The 15203-nt window shown below is 40.2% G+C and overlaps 1 protein-coding gene across 3 annotated transcripts in view; it reads left to right on the forward strand.

Moving 5' to 3' along the window:
* TPD52L1 (TPD52 like 1) overlaps nucleotides 1-15203 on the forward strand; it is a 102413-nt gene that overhangs the window by 67254 nt on the left and 19956 nt on the right. For all 3 annotated transcript variants that reach the window (XM_047860190.1, XM_047860191.1, XM_047860192.1), the window contains exon 3: nucleotides 9860-10008. In XM_047860190.1, the coding sequence (XP_047716146.1) occupies nucleotides 9860-10008 (149 nt within the window). The remainder of the gene's footprint in view (nucleotides 1-9859; nucleotides 10009-15203) is intronic.

Genomic DNA, 15203 nt, shown 5'->3' on the forward strand with positions numbered 1-15203 from the left:
AGCCTGACTTCTGGTAATAACACCAGACTCCTTGTTACTATGTTCAAGTTACCAGGATCCATGTTTTCATCCTTTAGAATGCTTCCTGCTTCTTATTTCTGGATTCCTCAGAAATGAAGAAGAACTTCATATTGCCAAAGAGGCATCGTGACTTCCAGAGGCAGGTGGGCACAGCCGTATGCCCCAGGCCCAGTGACAAGCAAAGGAAAGGTGTCTTTGCTGTTTTTCTTTTCACATCTCCATTTCTTCTGCCTCCACCTCAGACCACCTCTGCTTAATGCTCATCCTTTTCTTAAGTCTTCTTTCCCTGCCCTTCCACAAATGCAATCTGGTGTGTATGTGCGTGTGCACACTCTTGCTCACGCACATGTGCATGCACACTCACACACCCACCCCAGACCAGGTTCTTTCAGATCACATTCAGATTAGCTCAGAGGCTAGGGGTTAATTACAACAAGAACACACAAAGAACAATCTCAGCCGTCCCACAACTGGCCCTCCGAAGACCTGGGACCTCTTTCAGACAGCCCAGCTTCCCGGCCTCAGCTCGCCACAGATGTTCTTCCTGGGCCCCTGGTTGAAAGCAATCCCTTTCTGTGTGAGGGAAGATCCTACTGGATCCGTTCTCTACTTGGTTAACAGAACATCTCGCAGGCCAGCCTGTTAGATCGCCTTTGAGTAAGGCAGTCATTTGTGGCCAAGACCCAAAGCAAAAGCTTTGTGTAAACGGACTTCTTATCTCTGACTCCGTTGCTTAAGAGGGGTCTTGGGGGTGCCAGGGATTCAGTCTCCTCTTCAATGTGCTCCTCTCCCTAGTGTCCTCAGATTCTCTCACTGTCTTGTGACTGTGCTGGATCCCTCCCCACTGCTTTATCTAGACTGTTTGGTTGTTTATATTCCTATGAGGATGCCTTTATACTTCGGGCAAACTCATAACTCCACTCATCCACACAGCCAGCATATGGTTGTGTGCTTACCAAGTGTAGACAACAGGAAGATCCGTCCTTATGTCGGGAGACATAAAATAAGCCAATATTGTCCAAAAGGCTACATCTTAGATGGAGTCTTCATTTTGAAAGAGGAATCTGTTGCTAACACAATTTAGTCTTTAGTTTATTATTGTCATCATGCAGTACATATGTGTGTTTTTAAAAGTTTCTTCGTTGTGAGGCCAGTATCACCTCTGATCTTGTGCAGTGGTCTGTGTATAGAAGACATGCAATTAAGATTTGTAATTAACTTGAATTATTTTGTAGGTTAAAGAAATACTTGCATCTTTTAAAGTTTATTATTATTTTTTTAGTAACCTCTACACCAGACATGGGGCTTGAACCCATGACCCCAAGATCAAGATTGCATGCTCTACTGACTAAGCCAGCCAGGCACCCCAAAATAGTTACACTTTTTGTTTGTTTATTTTTGAGAGCAAGATAGAGCCTGCAAGAGTCGGGGGTGGGCAGAGAGAGAGGGGGACAGAGTATCCCAAGTGGGTTCTGCGCTGAAAGCAGCGCGCGTGACTTAGGGCTTGAACTCACAAACCGTTGAGACCATGACCTGAGCAGAAGTCGGACACTTAACCAACTGAGCCTCCCCGGCACCCCAATATTTACATTTTTAAATACCAGAAGTTGAATATGCTTTTATACAAACCTAATCAACATGTAAGAAATACTATTTTGTTTCAGCTATTCATTCTCATAAGCTACTCCTGGCATCTATTCTGAGGTCTTTACATATCTATTCTGTGGGGTTTTTTTACCTTCCTCTCCCTTTTCGAATAAACGTGCTCAGTATTTCTGTGCCACTTCCATCCTGCTCTACCTTCCTATCACCAAGCTGCGTGTTAGGCTTCATATTCCACAGTGTGATTTGGCTTTTGAAAGGGATGGAGTGTTGGCATTAATAGTGTAAATTTATGACTATATAGCCAGCAAGTACTTCCAGTGTCCTCTAGATAAAATGACTCAAGAAAAATAGGCAGTAATAAGAGTAGGAAAAACACCACGCAACATTATCAAGTAGGCAAAGCCTATTTTCAAGGCAAAGCCTATTCGGGCTCCCTTCATCGCTTTGGGCTCTTCTCCCTTCCTTTGGTGTGTGGTTCCTCAAGAAGAACACATGGCACCCTCACGCCATCTGGCTTGTAGACTTACAAAGAAGTGCGTTAGGCTCTTGGCCTTTCTCTCTTGGTTCCTTCCTTCAAGACCTTTGTTCTTTCTTTCTGGACTGAGTAGTAAACAACTAAAGTGTTCATCATCAGTAATGTCTTATTGTAATACCTTTCTGTATTGGTCAGAGTCCTCCAGAGAAACAGAGCCAATAGGATGTATATATGTATATAGAAAGAGATTTGTTACAAGGAATTGGCTGATGTGATTATGGAATCTGACAAGTCACAGGATCTACCGTCAACAAGCTAGAGACCTAGGGGAGCAGATGGTGTAGTTCAGTCTCAAGGCTTGAGGCCTAACAAGAGCTGATAAGCCAATATTACAGTTTAAATCTGAAGGAAGAAAAAAAAATGTCCCAACTCAAATGCAGCCAGGCAAAGAGAATCCCTGTTAACTGAGGGAGGGTCAGCCTTTTTGTTTTATTTAGGCCTTCCACTGATTTGATGAGGCCCACCCACTCTGAGAAGGCAGTCTCCTCTACTCAGTCTACCAGTTCAGTAGTTAATCTTATGCAGCAACACACTCACAGGCACACTCAGCATAATGTTTGACCAAATGTCTGGGCACCCCATGGCCAGTCAAGTTGACATATAAAAATAACCTTTGCACTCTCTCAAGTAGTATCTGGATTTTAATCTTAATTCTTTAAGGCCGTTAGCCAAAGGCAGGACTGGCCAGGAGAGGAGACGAGGCTGGCCTTCAAACAGTGTATGCAAGAGATCAGAAACTCTTATTCCTAAACATCATACTGATGATTCAATAGTTTATGAAAATATTTCTTTGTCTCGATGTAAGTTAGATATTTTATGTAATCTAGCAAATAAAATAGGAAGGTAAATTTTCAGTCTTCAAACATAAATGTCATATTGAAGAAACTCATTAGCTAATTCAGATTAATTTATTTTTTTTTGCAAATTTTATCGAGGTATAAAATTCACTATTTTAATATAAAATTAACTGTTTTAAAGTGAACAGTTCAATGCATTTAGTATACTTATGATGTTGTGTAACTACCACCTCTATCTAGTTCCAGGACATTTTTAACACTGCAAAAAAGAAACCCCATGCTCATTAAGCAGTTGCTTCCCGTTTCCCCATCTGCATTCTATATCTGTGGATTTACTATTCTGTATATTTCACATACCTACTTTGGGTCTGGCTTCTTTCACTTAGCCTAATGTTTCTGAGGTTCCACCCATGTTGTAGCATGTGTCAATACTTCATTCCTTTTCATGGCAGAATAAGATTCCATTTTGGTGTATACTGCAATTCATCTATTCATCCTTTGATGGGTATCTCGGCTGTTTTCATATCTGGCTATTGTGAATGGTGCTGTTATGAACAGGTGTATACATGTATTTGTTTATATTATGGTTAACTTTTTAAGATACTACCAGACTGTTTTCCACAGTGGCTGAGCCATTTTACATCCCACCAGCAATGTACAGGGTTCCAATTTTGCTACATCCTCACCAACACTTGTTGTGTGCCTGTTAATTCTTAAAGAATCAAGTTTAAATATCTAACCATAAATATTTGTCCTACAGGGAGATCTTCTAGGAAGTGAAGAAACGAACGAACCAGACTATTAGTTTCTAATAAAAATGATTAATTTAAAATTAAAATTAATAAGTACTGTAATTAATGATTTACCTGCACTCCACCTCATTCCAAAAGGAATTTGACATGGCTTACAGAGGTACCTATAGGGTTTCCATACTACCTCATCAGAGTATCTGGGAGTGCTTATTAAATAATGCATGTGGGTGTAGCCTGGCCCTACCAAATTGAAGATATCAGGATCTTAGGACATTAAAAGGGGCATACATCTAGAATCTGCATTTTAAATATTCCCTATGAGTGACTTTAATGTAAACTGAAATTGAGAAACATTGGTGTAACTAGACCAAAAAATCTCATTAGTCAAAGGAAGGGTAGAATCTCACCCTGAGCATCATTTAAAATATTTGTGATTAAAGGCTTTGCCGTGGGGCAGAACTCTGCTCTGTGGAAAGAGATGTGGTTCTCATTTTTCATTCTTGCAAGCTAATACAATTTAAGATTATGTATTTTTTCAATTTCTGGATTTGCTTATAGAGTTTTTGGCATACATTTAATCACTGATAAATATACTGAAAGTTTCAAGCAGTGTGAATCTTAGCATTTTATTGAAATTACGAGAATTTAATTAAAGAACCTGAGAGTAGACCTGAGTAACCAAGTCCGTGTCTCCATCATTGGGAGTCTCTGTCTTACAAATGCCTTTTAATGTGTACTTCCATGTTTAAAATATTAGGCATGGGACTTCATTGTTCTTTCTTTAGGTTGGTGCTTGGTAAATTTGTCACTTCCGTATTTCTCCCTATCCCTTTTTTGGGATCAAGGATTTCATTAGAAAACTATGAATCCCTTACTTCCCTCTCCCAAATAACTAATGAGTCTCCTACTGCCCCCCCCCTAATTTTGAATAAATTTCTAGGGTCCCATAGATAGGAGGTTTCTCTACATCTGTCATTTTATTCTGCCCGTTAAAAATTGTCCCATTATTTTTATCACATAGGAAACTATGGTAATACCCAGTGCATCAAAAAAAGCACAAGACTCCCAATAATTTCAGTCATTCAAAACATTATTTATGCAAAAGAAAGCGGGTCTTTTAACAAAATAAAAGACTGACATGAAACCCAGGCATTTTCTATGGAAAGAGAGCTAGAGATACAGCCTTGGGAAATATTAGGCCACAGATTAAATGCAGGAGGATACACTGACAAAAATGACAAAGTAAAATATGACATGATAGCAAAAGAATAAAGGGTTTAATTTTAAAATAACCATATGTTCTCATTTAATGGTAAGACTAAAAGCATGACCCCCCTTTCTGGTCCCTGAATAGATTTCTTTTGCCGTAATGAGTATTAGATCTGCATACTGAAGACCTGCTCATCAAGAAAAGACAGGGTGCTACTGATTATAACATGTTTACAGAATGTGTAATTCATTTTAGGAAGATTTCCATGAGCATTAGAAAACTGTTCCGTAAACATAAAAAACGAATGGTACTGGGTTACTAGGGCATTTGCTAATATTAAAAACCCCAAGAGATTGTTCTTTTCTACTATTGTATTTAAGATGCTTCTTAGAATTTTGCCTATTTTGCTTAAGCAATTACTAGTGTCTAAGAAGCGTCACAACGCTATTCCAGTCTGTCCACTATTGGGGTAAAGTCTTCCTTTGCACTAGAAAAAAGACTAATATTTGCGAAACTACTTTTCTTTCTTGAGATTCTTTTCTAGCAGCTATGTCTTTGGTAACCCAAGGAACACATTTGCAAGATGACTGATCATGTCAGTGATGTGGTTTGTGGTCAGAAGCGGAACTAGACTTTGAATGTAAATGGGGCACAGCTGCCACATTTTTTCAAATAAGAAATCTAGTAAAAATGTCAGGCTTTTTAGGACCTATGTACATGTGGGACACTAAGGAAATACTAATAGTTCTCTTCTGGTTTCACAAAGAAAGTCACAATTATTTATACTTTTCAGAAAACAATGATGTAAATTGAAGCAATATTACCAAGGCAATACATTATAAAATATGACACTGGAATAAAATATGACAATTGGAATCAAAGACTATATGGGGTTTCAAGTTGATTTTCACAGGTTATAGCAACGCTGTCTAAAATCTGGGCATTTTAGGGGCGCCTGGGTGGCTCAGTCGGTTAAGCAGCCGACTTCAGCTCAGGTCATGATCTCGCGGTCCATGGGTTCGAGCCCCGCGTCGGGCTCTGTGCTGACAGCTCAGAGCCTGGAGCCTGTTTCAGATTCTGTGTCTCCCTCTCTCTGACCCTCCCCCATTCATGCTCTGTCTCTCTCTGTCTCAAAAATAAATAAACATTAAAAAAAATTTTTTTTAAATAAAATCTGGACATTTTAAAGAACTGCTCTGTTAGAAATTACATTTGCGGGGCGCCTGGGTGGCTCAGTCAGTTAAGCTTCCGACTTCAGCTCAGGTCACGATCTCACGGTCCGTGAGTTCGAGCCCCGCTTCGGGCTCTGGGCTGATGGCTCAGAGCCTGGAGCCTGCTTCTGATTCTGTGTCTCCCTCTCTCTCTGACCCTCCCCCATTCATGCTCTCTCTCTGTCTCAAAAATAAATAAACGTTAAAAAAAAATTTTAAAAAAAAGAAATTACATTTGCAGGAGCAGTTTTTTGTATGTGACTTACACATTTTATAACTGTAAGTTTGTACCTTTTGTCCTTCTTCACCCATTTCACCCCCCACCCCCTTCACCTCTGGCAACTACCAGTCTCTTCTCTGTATCAATGAGCTTGTTTTTGTTTATTTTTTTTAGATTCCTCATATAAATGAGATCATATGGTATTTATCTTTTTCTGTCTGATACATTTCACTTAGCATAATGCCCTCAAGGTCCATCCGTGACACAAATGGCAACATTTCCTTTTTTTTTTTTTTTTAAGTTTATTTGTTTATTTTGAGAGAGCAGAGCATGTGCAGAGTAAGGGCAAAGAGAGAGGGAGAGAGAAAATCCCAAATAGGCTTTGTGCTGACAGAGCAGACTCAAACTCCATACCATGAGATCAGAACCGGAGCCAAAATCGAGAGTAGGATGCTTAACCGACTGCACACCGGCATCCCTTTCTTTCTTTTTTATAGCTGAATAATATTCTTGTGTGTGTGTGTGTGTGTGTGTGTGTGTGTGTTTGTGTGTGACAATAACATTTTCTTTATCCACTCATCTATCAGTGGACACTTAGCCTGTTTCCATATCTTGGCTATTGTAAATAATGCTGCAATGAGTATGTATCTTTTTAAGTTAATGTTTTCATTTTCTTTGGATGAATACCCAGATGTAAAATTGCTGGATCATATGGTAGTTCTATTTTTAATTTTTTGAAGGATCTCCATATGTTTTACATAGTATACAAGAGCAATTTTATGATGCTGAACAGATTTGCTCTTCTGCTAACACAGGGGAAAGAGGGAATATGTCCATACATAACCTTGTACGTGAATGTTCATAGCAGCTTTATTTGCATTGGCCAAACCCAAATGTCCTTCACCAGGTGAATAAGTAACAAACTATGGTATATCCATACAATTGAATACTACTCTTCAATAAAAAGAGAACCACTGATAATGCAGCAACATGGATAAATCTCAAAAATCTCAAGTAATAGATTGAGTGAGTGAACAAAGCCAAAATGAGTATATACTGTGGAGTAAAAGGAAGACTGGTGGCTTCCTGGAGGAGCAGGAAAAAGGGGGAGGGAGAAATTACAAAGAGGACCTAGAAAACTTTTGGCGGTGATGGATATGTTCACAAGAGTAACACACATGTCAAAACTTACAGACGGGTGGTTTATTATACGTCAATTATATGTCAGTAGATTGTGAAAAAGGAAAAGCAACACAAACATTGTTAAAATGTCTATACTACCCAAAGCAATCTATACATTTAATGCAATCTCTAACAAAATACCACCAACATTTTTCACAAAGCCAGAGCAAACAGTTCTAAAATGTGTATGGAACCACCAAAGACCCAAAATAGCCAAAGCAGTGCTGAAAAACAAAAGCAAAGCTGGAGGCATCACGATTCCAGACTTTAAGCTGTATTACAAAGCTGTAGTTATCAAGACAGCATGGTACTGGCACAAAAAAAGGACACGTAGATTGATGGAACGGAATAGGAAACCCACAAATGGACCCACAATTATATGGTCAACAAAACTTCGACAAAACAGGAAAGAATATCCAATGGAAGAAAACTGTCTCCTCAACAAATGGTGCTGGGAAAATTGGACACCAACATTCAGAAGAATGAAACTGAATCACTTTCTTACACCATACACAAAAGTAAATTCAAAACAGATGAAAGACAGGAAACCATCGAAATCCTAGAGGAGAATGCAGGCAGCAACCTCTTTGACCTCAGCCGCAGCAACTTCTTACTAGACATGTCGCTGGAGGCAAGGGAAACAAAAGCAAAAATGAACTATTGGGACTTCATCAAGATAAAACCTTCTGCACAATGTAGGAAACAATCAACAAAGCTAAAAGGCAGCCTACAGAATGGGAGGACATTTTGCACATGACATATCTGATAAAGGGTTAGTAACCAAAATCTCTAAAGAACTTATCAAACTCAGCACCCAAAAAACAAATAATCCAGTTAAGAAATGGGCAGAAGACATGAATACACACTTTTCCAAAGAAGACATCTAGATGGCTAAGAGACACATGAAAAGATGCTCAACATCACTCATCATCAGGGAAATACAAATCAAAACCATGATGAGACACCACCTCACACCTGTCAGAATGGCTAAAATTAACAACATAAGAAACAACAGGTATTGGTGCGGATGTGGTTAAAGGGGAACCCTTTTGCACTGCTGGTGGGAATGCAGCCACTCTGGAAAACAGTATGGAGTTTCCTCAAAAAGTTAAAAATAGAACTACCTTACAATCCAACAATTGCACTGCTAGGTGTTTACCCAAACGATACAAAAATACAGATTCAAAGGGGTACATGTACCCCGATGTTTATAGCAGCACTATCAACAATAGCCGAAGTATGGAAAGAGCCCAAATGTCCATAGATTGATGAATGGATAAAGAATATGTGATATATACATATGTGTGTGTGTGTGTGTGTGTGTGTGTGTGTAATAAAATGGAATATTACTTGGCAATCAAAAAGAATGAAATCTTACCATTTGCAACAACATGAGCAGAACTAGAGTGTATTATACTGAGCGAAATAAGTCAGTCAGAGAAAGACAAATACCATATGATTTCACTCATGTGAAATTTAACAAAACAAATGAACATATGGGAAGGGGGAAAAAAAGAGGGAAACAAACCATAAAAGACTCGTAATGATAGAGAACAAACTGACAGTTGATGGAGGGATGTTGGTGGGGGATGGGCTAGATGGGTGATGGGTATTAAAGAGGGCACTTGTTATGAGCACTGGGTGTTGTATATAAGTGATGAATCACTGAATTCTACTCCTGAAGCCAATACTGCACTGTATGTTAACTAACTAGAATTTAAATAAAAATAAAAAATAAATAAAGGGCTGAGATTATCTGAAAAAAAATAAAAGACAAATCACTCTCTTACCTACATCCTGTCCTCCCTTGTTCCTCCCTTTCTGAGGCACTAGTTTGGCCAGACCACAATGCCTGTCCAATCTGTGCCTGCACCAATGCAGCTATGTGTAGTTGGCAAAAAATAAACACAATACTGACTAGTGACAGTTGAAAAGAAGTTGCTTATAAGAAAAAAGCATACAGTACAAAGCCAGTTTTTTGTTCAAAAATTTTATCTATGTACAATATTAAAAAAAACATTTGGAAGACGAGAAGCCAATCTACTAAGTGTCAGCTATTTCTTAGTGGATGACAGGTAATTTTTATTTTCTTGTTTATATTTTGCCGTACAAATGACTTTTTTACAACTTTTATAATCATTAAAACGAAAAAGATCTATTTCTATTTTAAGATATCTGTCATCTCTACGAGATGTGTTTGGTCCAGACAACATGGGCCTGGTAACAAGAGGGTGCAGAGGGTTGATCTGGAGCATCAAGAGCTTTTGCATGTATATGTTTCAGCTGGTCTCATGTCTTTCCATACCATTTCCCCTGTTACGTATAGCTAGAAGACGAAATTACAACATTACGGCAAGTTTTATCAGCAAAAGAAAGGCATCTGGTTGAAATAAAACAAAAGCTGGGCATGAACCTGATGAATGAATTAAAACAGAACTTCAGCAAAAGCTGGCATGATGTGCAGACCTCTACTGCGTAAGTGTATCAACAGAATTTTTAAGAAATCACTTAGCTTGCTGTCTCTTATCTCTTCTGTTGTTTTTTTTTCCTATGCAGCTGATTTGGTACTTATGACTAGGAAAAATATTTTCTCTAGAAGTAAAATAGATATGAATAATCATTAAATATGTTGCATGATGCAGACTCTATAGTTAGCTTCATGAAATTAAACTGTTCACCTAACTCCATTTTTACTCAGACGACTTCTTTGGGTTTGTATTTTTCTCTTTATTTTATATATTTTAAGCATTTGTTAAATGCATTTTTTTCTTTATGTTTTCTCAAAAAAATTCTAAGTGGACAGATGACTTTTCCCCAGAATACTTGGCATTCACTACAGGTTTTGAGTTTCTGTGACAAATGGTTGGCAGTTTTAGTACAGACTTGTTGCCCATTAATTTAAAAAGAAAAGCTTGTACTTTTCATATTTTAGGGATGTGCTTTTCATCTCTACTAACTCTAGGGAAAATTTAGAGGGCAAAGGCCATGTAGAATAATAGAAAAAATATATATATATATGCATGTATATAAATATGCATATATATGTATATATATATTTTTATGCATGTATATATATATACGTGCATATATATACGTGCATATATATACGTGCATATATATATATGCACGTATATATATGCACGTATATATATGTGCATATATATATACATATAGCTCTCTGTCCCTGGTTCCTGACACAGGGTCCCCAAATCCCTTGGAATTTCCATGGTGGTAGCAGTATCCTTTGTTCTAATGAGATGACCCCTGGTGGCTCTGGGATAGGGAGCTGGTCACTACAAAGATCAAGCCATGATTAGAGGTTTGGACTTGCAGTGCTATCCACTATCCACTATCCTCCAGAGAGGGGAGAAGGGGGTGGAAATGGAGTTAATGATTGTATGATGGCGCCTCCATAAAAATCCCCAAAACATAGCATCCAGAGAGCTTCTGGGTTGGCGAACACATGGAGGTGCTGGGAGAGGTGCACCAGGAGAGAGCATGGAAGCCACACATCCCTCCCCATGTACCTCGCCCTGTGTATATCCTTTATCATATCCTCTTATTTTTTTAAGTTTATTTATATATTTTGAGAGAGAGAGCGAGCACGAGTGGGGGAGGGGCAGAGAGAGGGAGAGAGAGAATCCCAAGCAGGTCCAACTCAGGGCCCGATCTCACCGTGAGATCATGACCTGAGCTGAAATCAAAGAGTCAGATGCTTAACTGACTGAGCCACCCCAGCCTCCCCCATATCCTTCTATAATAAACCAATAATCTAGTAGGTAAACCATTTTCCTGAATTCTGTAAACCACTCTAGCAAATTAATTAAACTTGAGGTCATGGGAACCTCCGTTTTATAGCCCATCAGTCACAAGCACACAGGTGATATCATGGACTTAGATTGGCATCTGATGGGGGAGTGAGAAGGCAGTGTTGTGACACTGAGCCCTTAACCTATGGGATCTGACACCATCTTCAGGTAGGTAGTGTCTTAAACTTTAGGACACCCAGCTCTTGTCACAGAATTGCTTGGGGAGGGAAAAACCATGCATCTGGTGTCAGATGTGTTGTGAGTGTGGTGGTCATTGAGAGCAAAGGAGACACACAGGAGAAGTGGGTTTCTCCTGCTGCTAGACCACCAGAAATGTTTTTGGCTTTCCCATTATCTTTTTGTCTGATATTAGGCAAGATACAGAATAATTTAGGTATTCTACAGCCATGCTTTTTATTGGATTACTTTTAAAATTACATGAAATATCCAACTACTGGGTGCTTTTCTAATGATTTAAAATATTTTGTTTGCCAGGTGTTCTTGAATCAAAGGGAAGTAAGTGCCCACCTCATGATGTAATTTTTCTCCTTTTTGTGACTTGGGGGTAGAGGCTGGTGGAGACAGTTCTTATCCCTATCCCTAATGTTAGCCCCAAATTTGTGCCTGCATGTAATGCATTTTCTTCCATAGCATTATCCATTGCATGGTAAAGATACTACATTCCTAGTATTTTAGTGGGAATCAATTTTTTTTTTCTTTGCAGGTACTTTTCTCCTGGACAGAGATAGGCCCTACAGTAGGAAAAGGTACCAGTGATGGACAACAGATACTTCAGTTTTGCTGGGGGCAGCTTTGTCTGCTGGTTACTGAAAACTAAGACCTAAGACCTTAGTGCAAGTGCCTTTGTATAAAGAGTTCCATCTAAAAGGAACTTGTTGAGTCTCCACTCTGCTTCCCCTAGTTTCCATGTAAAGGCAAATGTTTTTTTCCCCTATCACAGCCTAGGATCTACTCCTATGCTTGTGCACCCCAAGGGCTCATCCAGACAGCGTCAGGGCACAGCCCAGAGTAGGGCAGGATAGAGCCAGGGAGCCCATCAGGTTATCTCCAGAGGCAAATTAACCTTCCCCAACCTGATAGTGACAATTATGGAAGAAGATAAGAGACCACATATTGGTGCTTATCAATTTAAAATATATATTGCAACACTATATGAACAGTCTCCTGTAAAGGATAGATGGATTTTAGGCACTAAATTAAATGAGCTTCTCTGTCAGTAGTTTTGACTCCCATCTTTGCCCCTCAGTAGCACTATACCAGTTAATGGCCCTGACAGAGTGAGCCTGAACAATCTCCATTTTCCTGATTGTGGGCCCTCTTGTCACACTGATCTGAACTTCCCTCTGGGGTTTAAGACCCAGGTAAGATCTTTCTGCTTGGCCTCCCTAACCATGCTGTAGGGTGGGCTAACCTCACGGGGGATGGGACAACTCTGGCCATTCTGTTGCCGAAGGGAGGAATGGAGCCGTGGATATCTGGCCAGAGGGTACATCAAGTCTGCCCTAGTTCTGATGGGGGCAGGGTGGGAATAAATAGTCCTGAGGCATGGAATTAGAGTGAGCAAGTTCAAGGAGGGTGGGTAGCCCCTTCCCACATTGGAGAATATATAGTCTCTAATTTTCTCACGTTTGAAAAACAAATTAGTTTTATAGTCAGGCGGTACACTTAGTATCGAGCTTTTTGTTGCATGAATAGATTTATTCCCAAGGATTCTGGAGTTGAAAGACTATCAGGGAAACACAGTTTGGTTTTTGTGTTTGTTTACTTTACAAGTGATTCCAGATAACCAGTTAAACAGTAAGTATGAGAAGCGACATGAAGGAAAAGAGTGTTATGGGGATGTATGGAGCAGGAGTTTGAGCCTTGCCTGGGGACTCAGGAAGGTTTTTCAAGGCAAGGGGTGGATGCTTCAGCAGAGCTCTGAAGGATGAGTGGGAAATTAATCAGGCCGGGAGAGGCAGGAAGAGCTCCTGGGGGAGGCACAGCCTGGTGATGGCCAGAAGGAGAGAAGGCTCCCTCTCCCCTGGGAAAGCAGTCTGGTTAATTAGTGTTGTTGACACAGCAGGGAGAAGTGGCAGAGGGGTGCACAGGGCCTTGTGGTGTCTGTTAATAGAGCTATTCTTATTCCACTGCCACTAGAAAGCCATTAAAGGGGTTGTGACAGTTCATTTACCCAACATGTCTTAACGTGTGACTGCTATTAGTCATTATTACCCAGGAGCTGGTCTAAGCTCTCGGGATGTAGGATTCAACAAGATGGACAAAGTTCCAACCTTCTTAGAGTGTTGAAATGGAAAAGAGCATGAAACCAGCAACAAAGCAAACACAGGAGATGCTGTCAGGAAGTACTATGATGAAAACAGCACAGGGTGATGGGCCAGAGGAGAGGGCAGAGGCACTGTGATTGAGTCCCGGTCAGGGATGTCCTGTCCTGGGAGGTTACTCTGAGCTAATACCTGAATGACTAGAAGGATCTAGTCTTGTGATGATGTAGGGGAGAGCTTTGGGGTTGAGACAAAATTTGCTGCAAAGACCTTGGGGCAAGAAGCGGTTTTGTACATGTCAGGAGCCCAAAGAAAGTGTGGTAGTGAGAGGGGCTGAGGTGGGAGTCTCGGGGGCCTCGCAGCCCATGTGGAGAAGGGGGGGATCTTATTGCAAGGTTTGGGATGCCACTGGAGGATTTGAAGCAGCAAGTGATCTGTTCGAATTCACCTTTAAAAAAAAAAAAATCACTCTGGTAACTTTGTGTTATACAGATTGTGGAGACTGGAAAATCATTTCAGAGACTGTTGTAGTAATCCAGGCCAGTGAAGCTAGTGAGGAGCAGAAAGGGGACAGAATTGGAGGCCAGGCCAATGGGACTTCTCAGTGGTTTGGGGCTGAGACATGCAGGAGGTAAAGGGATCAAATATGACTGTCAGGTCTTTGACACGGGCAGCTGGTTGAGCATGGGGACTGTTTGCAGCAATGGGCATGTAGCATTGTGGCCAAGCCCGTGAACTATGGACTCCAATTACTTGCATTGCAGTCTAGGTCCCCTGCATCCATGAAATGAGATCATATTAGTACCTATCTCATAGGTACTAAGAATTCAAGGAGTTAATATTTGTTAACAGGCAGGACAGTTTCTGATGCTTTGTAGGCCTATTTGCTGTTCTAGAAAACAAGTCTGGGGGAGGGGGGAGACCCAAGAATTTTGTTTTGGTGTGTGCTGACTGAAATACCCAATAGACAAACAAGTGCATACATCTAGAAGGCAACTCAGAGGAAGAGTCAAGGATGGAAATGGACATGCAGAGTCATCTGCATGTTGATGTCATTGAAAGCTGCAGGACTAGATGACAGTTATTCAGAGATTATTTAATAAATCTGGATGATCATGGTTCATGGTATGAACCTTACTTTGTACGGAAGAATCAATCCTTAAGTGGAAGGCATGAGTATGTCAGTAACACGATTCCAGGAAAGCACCTTTCTCCCGCCCTCTTTTCTTGGCTGCTGATAGAGGGGGAAAAGTCTTAATCACATGGTGGGGGGGTGGGGGAGCGGGGGGCAGGGCTTGGTAACAATCTATTTTCCCCTTGAATTAATTAAATCCCTGCTGTTAGTGCCATGTTACCCATTCTGGGACAAGATCTACACCTCATAGGATGAAAATTTTGATGTGAGAGAATGAGAAGCTGGGGTAAGGTGAGGTTGAGTAAAATTAAATTTCAAAGCACTAAAGAGAATTTTAGCTGTCAGAGGATTGAAGGTGATTCCCAGAGGCAATACTTTGCATACTGATTAAGCAATCATGACCTATTTAGTTTGATTTATACTGGAAAGAAAATCTATGAT

This window comes from Prionailurus viverrinus, chromosome B2 (genome assembly GCF_022837055.1).
Source record: "Prionailurus viverrinus isolate Anna chromosome B2, UM_Priviv_1.0, whole genome shotgun sequence".
Classification (NCBI taxonomy): Eukaryota; Metazoa; Chordata; class Mammalia; order Carnivora; family Felidae; genus Prionailurus; species Prionailurus viverrinus.